The sequence below is a fragment of the Sorex araneus genome, chromosome X, assembly GCF_027595985.1.
Source record: "Sorex araneus isolate mSorAra2 chromosome X, mSorAra2.pri, whole genome shotgun sequence".
NCBI classification, from domain to species: domain Eukaryota; kingdom Metazoa; phylum Chordata; class Mammalia; order Eulipotyphla; family Soricidae; genus Sorex; species Sorex araneus.
The window spans coordinates 303,327,685-303,340,014 of record NC_073313.1 but is presented as its reverse complement, the minus strand read 5'-3'; the positions used below and the strand labels follow the sequence as shown (position 1 = coordinate 303,340,014).

Genomic DNA, 12,330 nt, shown 5'->3' with positions numbered 1-12,330 from the left:
AGCACTGCTAACTTTATCATGAAAAACCTTTCCTGTACTGCTGATATTTAGCATAAACACACAATGGCAAGTCACAGATATCAGCACAGACTGGTTGAATATGGACAAAATGTATTTGTGAAGTCTGCAGAGTCTCTAACATGTCCACCTCTCATTTGAACGTCTAGGTGGTCATCTATTCTGCATTTCAGAGGCTTAATCCTGCTTAAGGCTTTGTTATAAGCTAGAGCCTAGAAACCAGACCTTATGGTGGCCTTTGCAATTGAACTCCAAATTTGAAGAATATCCTCTGAGATCTCAAGGGAAGACAATATAATTCATTACCCTTATTCTATTTTTACCACAGTACTTAAATGTTTTTTTAAAATAGTGACAAGAACAAAAACTAAATTAACAGAAATTTAAAGTAGGTAAAATCACAAATAAAATTCCATAATTTTCAATCTTGAGGATAGCACGACAATATCTTAGAAACCATAAAGCATTTACATATCATATAGTGAGGTGCCTTAACGCTTTCTTCATTTAGCTTTTTTTCCTCTTTTTGGTTTTTGGGTCACACCCAGGGGTGCTCAGGGCTCACTCCTGGTGCTATGCTCAGGGACCACTGCTGGCAGGGCTCAGGAGAGCTCATGGGGTGCCAAGGATTGAACCTGAGTAAGCCATATTCCAGACGAGTGCCCATCCCATTGTACAATCTCTCAAATGAAGGACATGAGAAACCTGCCTTTTTCTCAGTGTTTTTATCATTACATATGTGCCTTTTTTTCAGTGGCACATATGTAATGATAAAAACACTCTTTCTGTGAGTTTCTGGAGACTGGATAATGCCTATAAAATGATAACATTGTATATTTCACTGAAATTAGTTATGTACCAGAATCTTAAAATTGTAATTCATATTACTGGAATTTTAAATTTAGCTAATACAAACTTACTTAAGAATTATTGTTTTACCTGTAACCATTCCTGCTGGTATTGATCCCATTCAGCTAAAGAGTCCCAGAGCAACTGTTTGAGCTTCAACTCAGCACTAACTTCCTCCAAAGCCTCAAATTTGGACACTTCCACCTTTCAAAATACAAGCAAAATGCACTGTTTAGGTCTTAGATGTAAAGCTCTTACGGTGGTCCTCCTGCTGTTCTAGATGTAGTGACAACTAAGCAGAAATATGGATAGGACCCTGAATTAGGAGAAAAGAAGAAATGTAAACAAATTAAAAAGTCATAAACTCCATATATCCCTTTCAGTTACAAAAAATCAATTTTTAATATTTCCTTAGAACTTAAATAGTTCCCCAAGACATACATATTATAAAAGTACCACAGGCATTCTTCCTGGAGTTGAATCATAGATGTTTGACTTTCTTTGTAAAACAGATGGGTCTTTAGCGGCACTAATTACCTTTAAGCCTCAGGTGCTTAGATGATAGCCGAGACAATAGTTATTTTACAGTAGTTAGTGAAAGGAATAGGAAGATTAAAAGAACATCCACCTTTACATGGTTCTGTAACTATATGGGTTGTACATGAATCCTACTGAAGAGTTACCCTGCCCCCACCCCCGCCCCCCACCAAAATCACAAGAATCTCCTTAAGTTTATCTGAGCTTTGGGGCTGGAGCGATAGCACAGTGGGTAGGGCGTTTGCCTTGCACGCAGCCAACCCGGGTTCTTAGTCCCAGCATCCCATATGGTCCCCTGAGCACCGCCAGGAGTAATTCCTGAGTGCATGAGCCAGGAGTAACCCTTGTGGATCGCTGGGTGTGATCCAAAAAGAAAAAAAAAAAGATTATCTGAGTTTGGAGGCTGCAGACCTCCCAGGGGTCCCTTGCACAGAGATTGTGAAGCAGGTGATATAGGAGGCCTTTGAACATTGTACCCAATAGCCCCAGGAAATATTCTTTTCATGTGCACACATGAAAATAAATAAAATAAACAATAAATAAAAGGGCCAAGAAACAAGTCTTAGCAAATTTAAAAAGACTAACATCATAACAACTATCTTTTATTACTCAAATGGTATGAGCTTAACAGAAAAAGGAAAGCTAGAAAATTTATGAATTTAGGGAAACTAAACAACCTACCCCTTGAACGACCAAAGAAAAAATAAGGGAAATTAAAAAAATATCTTAAAGGAAATAAAAAAAGAAATAGCACAATAAAGCCTACTCTGCAAAAGCTGTTCTGAAGGAAAAAGAGATTGATAATCAGGTTGGATTGCAAGATTTCATGCAGGAAACCTGAATTTGATTCCCAACATCTCATCTCCTGACATCACCCAGAGTCATTCTAAGCACTGAGCCAGAAGCAGTCTGTTGGATAATGTTGGTGTGAAGAAACACAACATTAAAAAACAAACAAAAACCAGCCCAAAATACCTGTTCTGAGAGGAAGTTTATAGAGATAAATGCTCATGTTAAAAAAATTTAAAGATCCAGGAGCTGGAGAGATAGTACAGTAGGTAGGGCTCTTTCCTTGCATGTGGCCTACCCAGGTTCTATCCCTAACACCACATATGGTCCCCTGAGTCCACCAGTGATTCCTGAGTGCGGAATCAGGAATAAGCACCACTGGGTGTTGGCACAAAAATAAAAACAAAAAACTAAAAGATCCCAAATAAACAACTTGGCTTCACAGCTGAAGCAAACAGAAAAAAGGAAAAATGTAAGTCCAAGGTTAGCAGGAGTTATAAGAACAATAAAGAAGAGAAATAAATGAGACGAGAAAAATAATAGTAAAGATCAATGAAACCAAGACCTGTGCTTTTCAAAAGGTAAAATCAACAAAGCTTTTGTTAAATTAGGAAAAATACAGAAGACAGATAAAATCAGGAATTAAAGAAGAGACATTATACTAGGTACTACAAAAACATCTGATCATTAAAGACTATGAAAACTATGTCCTTTCAAAATTCCTCAAAACCTTTGAAAACAAATTTTATCAAAAAACAGAAAATGTAAACAAATAATCAAAAAAGAAATTGAATTTATAACAAAAAATTCATCTCCCCCATACAGAAAACCCCAGGGGCTGATGATTTTACTGGTGATTCCTAACAAAAAGATTTTCTTTTAATTTCTAATTAAAATTGTTAAAAGTTTCAGAAATCCACGAAAAAAAAAAAATGAAGTGGCACGAAGTCTTCCAAACTCCTTTTATGAGGCCAGCACGATGATGAAGCCGCTGTAAGGACAGCTTGTCTTTGGCAATCATTTGAAGTAATTTTCTGGGCGAGTTATATCTTCATTCCTTTCCCCAAATGCCCCAAAGCTAGAGAAGAAAGCTTGGTATAAGGCAATTCATTAAGGAAAAATTGATCGCGTAATGTGGAGGGTAGAACACACTGTTACTCCCCGCCCCCCCCTCAGCACCTGGCTACGCTCAGGGATGACTCCTGACAGTGCTCGGGAGCCCATAAGTGGTGCTGGGGATTCCATGAGACTCAGTCACATGTGAGGCAAGTACCTTGGCTGCTGTCCTAACTCTTGGACCCCAGTGCTATGCTTTCTGACCAAGGAGTACTCGTCAGCGGTAGTTTTTTGGCAAGCAAAGTTCCCCTCATGTCCTCCTTCCCAAAGTAGCACTGTAGTAGCACTGTAGTCCCGTTGTTTATCGATTTGCTCAAGCGGGCACAGCAACGTCTCCATTGTGGGACCTGTTGTTTCTGTTTTTGGCACATGGAATAGCCACAGGGAGCTTGCCAGGCTCTGCCGTGTGGGCGAGATACTCTCGGTAGCTTGCCTGGCTCTCGGAGAGGGACAGAGGAATCGAACCCGGGTCCTCTGCGTGCAGGGCCAACTACCCTACCCACTGTGCTATCGCTCCAGTCCCAGTTTATACTTTCTTAGTTTGTAGGTCAATTTACTCGATCTGGGAGCAGCTTTAAACCGTAATTTCCCCACGTGCAAAGTTCCCGCCCCAGGTTTTGCAGCAGTCGCGTTGCTTGGCGCTGTGCTGGACGCTGTGCTCCTTAATGCTGCACGTGCGCGGCCAAGCCCCGCTGGCCCGGCCTGCTGCTCCTTCACTCACTGTTACCCGGGGCTCTGAGAGAGGAGTTTCTCCTGTGAGGCCCCCAGCTTCTCTCCAAGGCTTCTGGAGAGCAAACAAACCCCCCTTACTACTGGTAGAACCCAGTTTTGATCCTAGAAATCCGTTTCTATTTTCTCTTACATCTTAACCATTGCTCAGAGTTTTGTTGTCCAGTACCCTCTTATTTTCGTTTTTCTTTTTGAGGCACATCTTTCAGACTTCTAACTTTCTCTCTTGAATCCATCTAGCTTAAGTCAAATTTTATTCTTCATCAAACAGGCATTTCAAGCCAAAGAAAATCAGTCAGTATTCATAGAACTATAGCATATGTTATTATTTTTTTAAAGTCTGACTTGGAATAAAAAGACTTTTTAATGCCACGCTGAAATGTTTACATATAATTTTAAACATAGACATGTGAGTCTTTGACCTGAGAATTTACCTGTAATTTCCAAATATTTTTAATAAGGAAGAAAATTTTGTATCAAATTTTGTGTCATAGAAAAGTTTGTATCTTTAATAAACACTTCAAAAGCAGGGAACATATTATTTTTTTATTCTCAAACTTTTCCAGCAAAGACTAGCATGTATATATCAAAAGGTTTAGTGTTTATACTCACATTGTTAAAAGAGCTTGCACATAAATATTTCTATGCATATGTTTAAAATATAGATGTGTAGAGGTATCATTACCTTAAAATTCTTCTGATAGGATTTATATTGAAATGCACGTTTTTGAAGATCATCTAGAACTAATTGTAGCTCATTTAACATAAGCTTTATCTTCTCTGGATCAGCAGAAATATCCAAAATCTGTGGATCCTATAAAATCAAGATAGTTTTTGATTAGTCATTCCTGATTTTTGATGTGGAATATTAAATAAAAAAGATTAATATTTAACACTTTTTTCTCACCTTGTTTTCACTCTCACTTTTAGAAAATGATTGATTTTTTTTAAATAAAAAGTAGGGGCAGGAGCAATAGCACAGCGGGTAGGGTGTTTGCCTTGCACGTGGCTGACTTGGGTTCAATCCCCAGCATCCCATATGGTCCCCTAAGCACCGTCAGGAGTAACTCCTGAGTGCAGAGCCAGGAGTAACCCCTGAGCGTAGCTGGGTGTGACCCAAAAAGCAATAAATAAATAGATAAATAAATAAAATTTAGAAAAAAAAGTAAACAGTACATAAACATTGTAAAAATATAGAGACACATAGGGAAGATAACGTTATTTTTTAAAATAATGTATTATCGGGGCTGGAGCAATAGCACAGCGGGTAGGGCGTTTGCCTTGCACGCGGCCAACCTGGGTTCGATTCCCAGCATCCCATATGGTCCCCTGGGCACCGCTAGGGATAATTCCTGAGCACAGAGCCAGGAGTAACCCCTGTGCATAGCCAGGTATGACCCAAAAAGCAAAATAAATAAATAAATAAATAAATAAATAAATAAAATAATGTATTATCCTTCACCCATTATAATTTCCTATATTCTTTTAAAAAAAGGGCTGGGGCGATAGCGCAGTGGGTAGGGCATTTGCTTTGCACACGGCTGACCTGGGTTCAATTCCTCTGTCCCTCTCAGAGAGCCTGGCAAGCTCCTGAGAGTATTTCACCTGCACAGCAGAGCCTGGCAAGCTACCCGTGGCGTATTTGATATGCCAAAAACACTAACAAGTCTCACAATGGAGACATTACTGGTGCCCGCTTGAGCAAATCGATGAACAATGGACGACAGTGCTACAGTAGCACTGTCTGGTCATAAAAAATATGACCAGACAAAAATAGAATGTAATATGGAAGAGAATGAAGATGACATGATCTAAGGATAATTCCTATTTTAATATAATGAAAAAAATTCCTTTGATTTCTGATAGGAAGAGAGAAAGAAAATAGAGAAAAAATTAGCAGGGCCAGGGAAAAGAGCTCATAGGGTTGGACGGAGCATATGCCCGGCATGCATGGCATGCATGACTGCATGGCCCCTTGATGACTGCAGGACAGAGGCCTGTAGGCCACCAAGTACTGCCAGGTATGGCCCTGGTAGGTCCCGCACCCTTGGCTCAAATAGTACCTGCCTCTTTGACAGCTGAACATTGAATTAACTGGGCAAGGTAGAGGGAGTGGTTCCTGCATAGCCTAAACACCTCTTGGAAGCTGCCCCCCCTCCTGCCCCTCCCAATCAAAGAATTAATGATCAGATATAAGGTTTTTGGATGACCTACTGGGACCTGAGAATGGGAAAGTTCAGAAGCAAAGTTGAAACGTCTAACTAGATTGTGAAGAATTTGAGAACATGAAAAAAATCTGCTAATTGGTAAGTGCCCGTCAACCAGTAGTCTAAGGCTGCTGCTCGTCTACAGCTGTAGAAAGGCAGAAAATCACCTGCCTACTGCCTCGGTTCTGACTACTGGTCCATGGAGTGGCCCACAGGTCCAAAATGGCTGAGGAAAGCTGCTCTAGATTAGAACAAGCAGGGACATGTCCAGCAGGGAAGTGACTTTGGTACCACATGCGTTGGTATCACCTACAAGGGATCATGCTTTCTCACCTGCTTTTTTTTTTTTTTAGTATAAAAAGTTTAATGGGATGTAAAGGGAAGTAAGGTAAGATAATCCCTCAAGAGAGAATATGGGCTTCTTCAGAGTCTCGTGTGCTCTATTCTAGCATCAGGAACTGCTAGAGAAAAACAGAAGTCTGAGGTAAAATCACAGATTACTTGTAGCTGTAGATCACGGCAGAAAGGAACAATTATAGCAGCATGGGTTAGCGTGGTGACCAAAAAACCAGAAAAGACACCAGACTGCACTGAAAGTCCTGTCTGGGGCAACTTAAGTATAGGATGCCCCACCACCCCCATTCACCAGTGGGCCCCCACTTCTGAGACAAGAGGTGGGAAAGGATGGTGACAGGATAAAAAATGCTCAACGTATAGTTCAGAGTTTGAACTGAATGAAAGTCTATCATAAAGAGATGGAGTTTGAATGAAATGCCTTTTCAAATTGAAATAAGTTGAGCTATCATTGTTACATTTAGTTTTTTCTCCCCCCTGCTCCAAATCAACAGAATAACTGAATGCTATTGTTATAGAAATATTGGCTGCAGGTGTTTACTCAAGTGATATAAATTAACTAGAAGTATCTATAGATAAAGCACTCACCATAGAGAATGCTTGTTAATATATTTTGAGTATGTGCATCACATAATTTAAAAAATTAAATTACAATTGCTGATACTTTTTCTACCCTGTTATATAGAGCCATTTATTTTTAATAACGTCATACTTTAAGGGTCTGCTATGTCTAGGATGCGGTGTTCGACATTTAATGGCAGGCTATTAAGCATAAAGGTTCAATCCTGGTTCCTTTGCTTATTATTTGTGTGGCACTGAGCAAGTTTCTTAACCTACCTGCCTCTTGGATTTTCTCTCTACAAAAATGTGAAAAATAAAATCGTACAGGTTTTTGAGAATAAAATGAGTTAAAACATGGAACGTAAGAAAATTCTAAGAAACATTATTTACCATGACCAGTCCCAATATCCCTCAACCATGAAAGAGGGTAATTAAATTATGGTCTACAATGAATTTACATATACTAATGGGTATGGATAAGCTACAATCACAAACAACCTGGGTGAGTCCCAGGAATGCAATTGTATATTTTATAAAGCAGTCTCTGGCCCCATTATCTATGGTATTAGAAATCAGGCCAGTTACTGCCTTTAGAGCAGAAGGAAAGGTTAAGGATTATGGTGGGTACTAACCAATAATGCTTTGATGTTTTTATGTATGGCACTTTCTGATAACTCACTAAATTTCATTTAAATAATAGGTATGCACAAATTTCTGTGAGAAAATTCAAAAGTACTTCAAAAGTAGGGGCTGGAGAGATAGCACAGCGGGTAGGGCGTTTGCCTTGCACGCGGCCGACCCGGGTTCAAATCCCAGCATCCCATATGGTCCCCTGAGTACCGCCAGGGTACTGAGTGCAGAGCCAGGAGTAACCCCTGTGCATCGCCAGGTGTGACCCAAAAAGCAAAAAAAAAAAAAAAAAAGTACTTCAAAAGTAAAAACAGTGTCCTGTTCTTAGGATAATACTTGAAAATGTAATAAATAGATAATAAATTTTGACTACATTTACATTACTTTGTCAAATACATGATTATAATCTTCATTGTCTACACTGAATTCATTAAAAACTAAATGCACTTTATTACTCTTCTGCTGATGGCTACTGAATTTGACGCTAGTTTTAATAATCTGAATATTTTTATGTAGTTTTATTCTTGTAAGACTTAATTATTTTAACTAATAAAATAATGCACCATTAAAAACTCATTATCAAGCATGCTTCAGTTTCTTAAAAACTTCCCCCTTTCATATTTGATATAGTACTTCAAATTGACCTTTCAATTTGAAGGTCATCAATTGTGGATGACCTTCATTATCATTTACCAATTTATACTTTTCTTTTTTATTTTGCTATTATATTTTTTGCCCTGCCTCTTTTTAACATGAGGCAAAGCAAGCTTCAAAATTGTTACAGTAGCTAAAAAGATATGCGAAAAAATTACAAAAATTACTCATTTTAAAATAACAAATACAAGCAGGATAATTCAATGATAAATGTATAATGAACTTACAATTGTCTAAAATGTTTTAAATACTTAAAAGAGAAATTCAGAAACACTCATCATTTAAAATAGCAGCTCAAAAACATTGCTAACTAGTTAGAACAAAGCCTTTAAAAACAAAAACTAGGGGCTAGAGTGATAGCACAGCGGGTTGGGCGTTTGCCTTGCACTTGGCCAACCCGGGTTCGATTTCCAGCATCCCATATGGTCCTCCAAGCACCTCCTGGAATAATTCCTGAGTGTATGAGCCAGGAGTAGCCCCTGTGCATTGCTGGGTGTGACCCAAAAAGTAAAAATAAAATAATAAAATAAATAAAAGCAATAACTAAATCAAATTAAAACATTATTCCTAAATAATTAAATGCTATTTTGGCATACCTGTGCTAGCAGCATTACTTCATTCACTTCATTATTTAGTTCTTCAAGATCTCTACCTAAGTGCACGCAGAATTGCTTAATTCTTGTTTCTCTGTCACCCACAGATTTATCAATGGCATTCCGAACGGCAACAATGGATGGCTTCATAGTTGCAAAAACTGCAAAGTCTTCAGGAGGTGTCGCAATCTGATATTGCTCAATGAGCTTATACATCTGAATCACTACATTCCCTTCTTCTTCGAGGCTTTCAATCTGAAAAAAGGAACAATGATTGCTTGCTACATACATCCAAGTGCTATTACATCCTTTAATTCGGATCTAACAGGAGCTGGCCTCTGTGAGCCGTGACCATCACACTGCTGAATGGCCATCACGTGAGAAGCGCATTATTATTATTATCAAGATGGTAAACACAGCCTGAACACAGATATAACGAATAACGAATGTTGCTATCATACAGTCCCGGGAGGTTCACTGCTTGGAGCTGAGCAGAGTTAGAATGATGTATTAATGTATTAATTTATAAATGTCTGTTTTTCATTTCTCTTGTTCTCTAGTAGCATTAAATGGTGCCAATATTACATGTCAGAGACAACACATGCTGCAAGAATGCTCAGTTGTATTGTCTGAGCTGTCTGAACTTCTGGTTTATGTGTGCTGAGCACTGTCCCAGGTGTGTCCCTGAGGTGTGGACAGGCTATATAAACCCCATTATCTTTTGTTTGGGGACTCACTCGGTGGTGCTTGGGGTTTACTCCTGACTGCACTCTGAGATCACTCTTGGTGGGGCTTGGAGGACCATAGCAGATGCTGGGATTGAATCCGGGGCAGCTGCATACAAGACAAGTGTCCTGCCTGCTGTACTTTCTCTGGCCCCATTCCCATTATCTTCCAATAAGAAAATTCACTATTTCTAACTGACGACAAAGCATATCTTCAGTTTGGTGACCTGTTACCATCAGAGAAAGGCGTTTTTCCTAATTTTCTGGATATGTCTCTTCAGAACTGGAGGGAACCGTCAGAACCCACCTTGTCACATGGTTTTAGAGAGCAGCCATGTTCAAACATTTGATCCAACCTCCTGGTCACATGTTCTACTAAACAACATCAAGTGATGTCCAGCAAACCCAGCTCAGTCTTACCGTCCTCCTGGGCACGACATATACCTGTCACTAAAGATCATTTGCTTTCATATGATAACAGAAAGCAGGCCTTTAACATTAAGAAGTAACTGCAACAGGCTTCTCTCAACCGTTGGTTGTACCACCTTCACTGGAAAGCTTGTTAAAGCAAAGATTGTTGAGTTCCTTCTCTGAGATTCTGCTCTGGAAAGTTAAGAGATTCCTGGTGGGGCCAATCAACAAGCATTTCTAACGAGGTCCCCAGTGATAACAATGAGCTATTTTTGGCATCACACCCGAGAGTCCATGATCTAGAAAAGTGTAAAGACAAGATACAGTCCGTATTCTCCACCCTTTTTAAAGGCTAGGTTCCACCGAGGCCTGTGAATTGCATGATATTCCTAAAAACTTAGAATAAATCTCATTTTTCTAAGCTATGCAAATGTGTATTACTTTCAATCAAAAGTGTCTAATGTTTTAAACCATAAAATAGGTCTCTTTATAACAGGCTTGTTCATCTTACTGTTCTCAGACCAAGCATAGGTCCAGATTTTGCATTATTTTCCACAATACAGTCTACTCATCTACTCACCCTTTCCTGAATTTCATCAAGAAATACCAAGCTGTTAACATATTCTATGGTGGTACTTGGAACAAACTCAAGCTTATACTCTGCATCTTGTGCCTCGGAAATAATGGAATCTACTTTTCTCTTGCTTAGGCGGGGAAGCATAAGATTTAGCACCTAGGGAAGAAAAATGAAAATTGGATTAAAGGAAACTACAGGGAAGGCAATTTCTACAGACCATTCACAGAACAAAATAGGTACAGGGGAGTTTATTTAAAAATTGGATTAAATACTTTGCTAGTTTGAAAGGACCTTTTCTGCGACTTTGTCATAGACAGCATATATTGTAGAGTCTGCTCAAATCAATTTCCTTCCTTTTATACTGGATGGTAGCTTAGAAGTTTGGGGAAAAATTGAGCTCTTTTTTTTTTTTTTTTCAGAAACAAAGATGGAATCTGATTGCTAGGGAAATACGAGCCTGGCTTCCTTTGGCCAATGTGATTGGTTTAAGGTGTTAAAGGTGTACCTTTGACTTCAAAATCCCAATTTCTCTATCTTTCACTATGCTTAAAGCCGAAAGAGGAGAAAGTACCTGCCACAGAGGCAGGTGGAAGGTGGGGCTGGAGGGAAACTGGGGTCACTGGTAGAAGGAAGTGGACACTGGTGAAGGAATTGGTGTTGAAACATTGTATACTCTTCTCAAACATGAATAACTTTGTAATGCACAGTGATTCAATAAAATAAAACAAAAAGGCCAAAAGAGAAGAAAATTTATAAAGAAAGAACAAGAAGCTAAGCATTTATGGCACATAGAAAAATCAAATCAATTTAATTATTGCGAGAAATATTTCATTAGAGAGATAATGTATATGGAAAATAAATCCTGTTAATATAAAAAAGAATACTATGGAGCTTTTCCTAGATATTTAGGATGTCTAGCAGATGTATGTTAATTTAAAATTAGAAAGAAAGAGAATATATCTGAAGTAGAAAATATTTTAAAATAATTGTAGTTACCATGATTAGATTTTTCCAAAATTTATAGTTACCTCCAGGCATCGCAAGGGAGAGGGAATTAGTTTTTCCTTCAGTTGTTTAGTGTCAATGAGCAGCAGTCCCACGTTCCTTGTGGGTCTGAGAGCTACTGCATCTTTGTGTTGTTTGTGATATTTTTCCAGTTGTTCCCTAAAGAATTTAACATCTATACAAAATAATTTAAAGCATAAAATATATCCTATCAGACTTGACAGAAATATTTCAAGACTATATCAAAATCATTGTATCAATATATTTGTTTATAATGTTATCTTCTATATGAAGAACACCTTGTATAACTTGAAAATGCTCATTAACACTACTTAATATTTCATTCATGCAGTAAATATGAAAATCTAAAGACTCCACCCAAAATACTGGAAACAATAAGTTAATATATTATATGTCAAACCACAAAATAACATACAAACATCTGTGACATTAAGTAAGCAACTTTCAAGGCAGAGACAAATTTCTAAACACCACTTATTAGCCACATAATCTCAAAGTCAACTTCTATCTAGTTTCATTTCCTCATTAGTAAAATGAGTCATACAGGTATACAA

General features: G+C 38.4%; 1 protein-coding gene across 1 annotated transcript in view; it reads right to left on the bottom strand.

The window, feature by feature from the left end:
- The window catches only part of DNAH6 (dynein axonemal heavy chain 6), a 210,701-nt gene that overhangs the window by 142,830 nt on the left and 55,541 nt on the right, over positions 1-12,330 (bottom strand). Inside the window, exons 13-17 of the mRNA XM_055122229.1 lie at positions 11,779-11,930; positions 10,754-10,906; positions 9,041-9,292; positions 4,724-4,852; positions 958-1,071 (exon numbers count right to left, since the gene is read on the bottom strand). Coding sequence (XP_054978204.1) covers positions 958-1,071; positions 4,724-4,852; positions 9,041-9,292; positions 10,754-10,906; positions 11,779-11,930 — 800 coding nt within the window. The remainder of the gene's footprint in view (positions 1-957; positions 1,072-4,723; positions 4,853-9,040; positions 9,293-10,753; positions 10,907-11,778; positions 11,931-12,330) is intronic.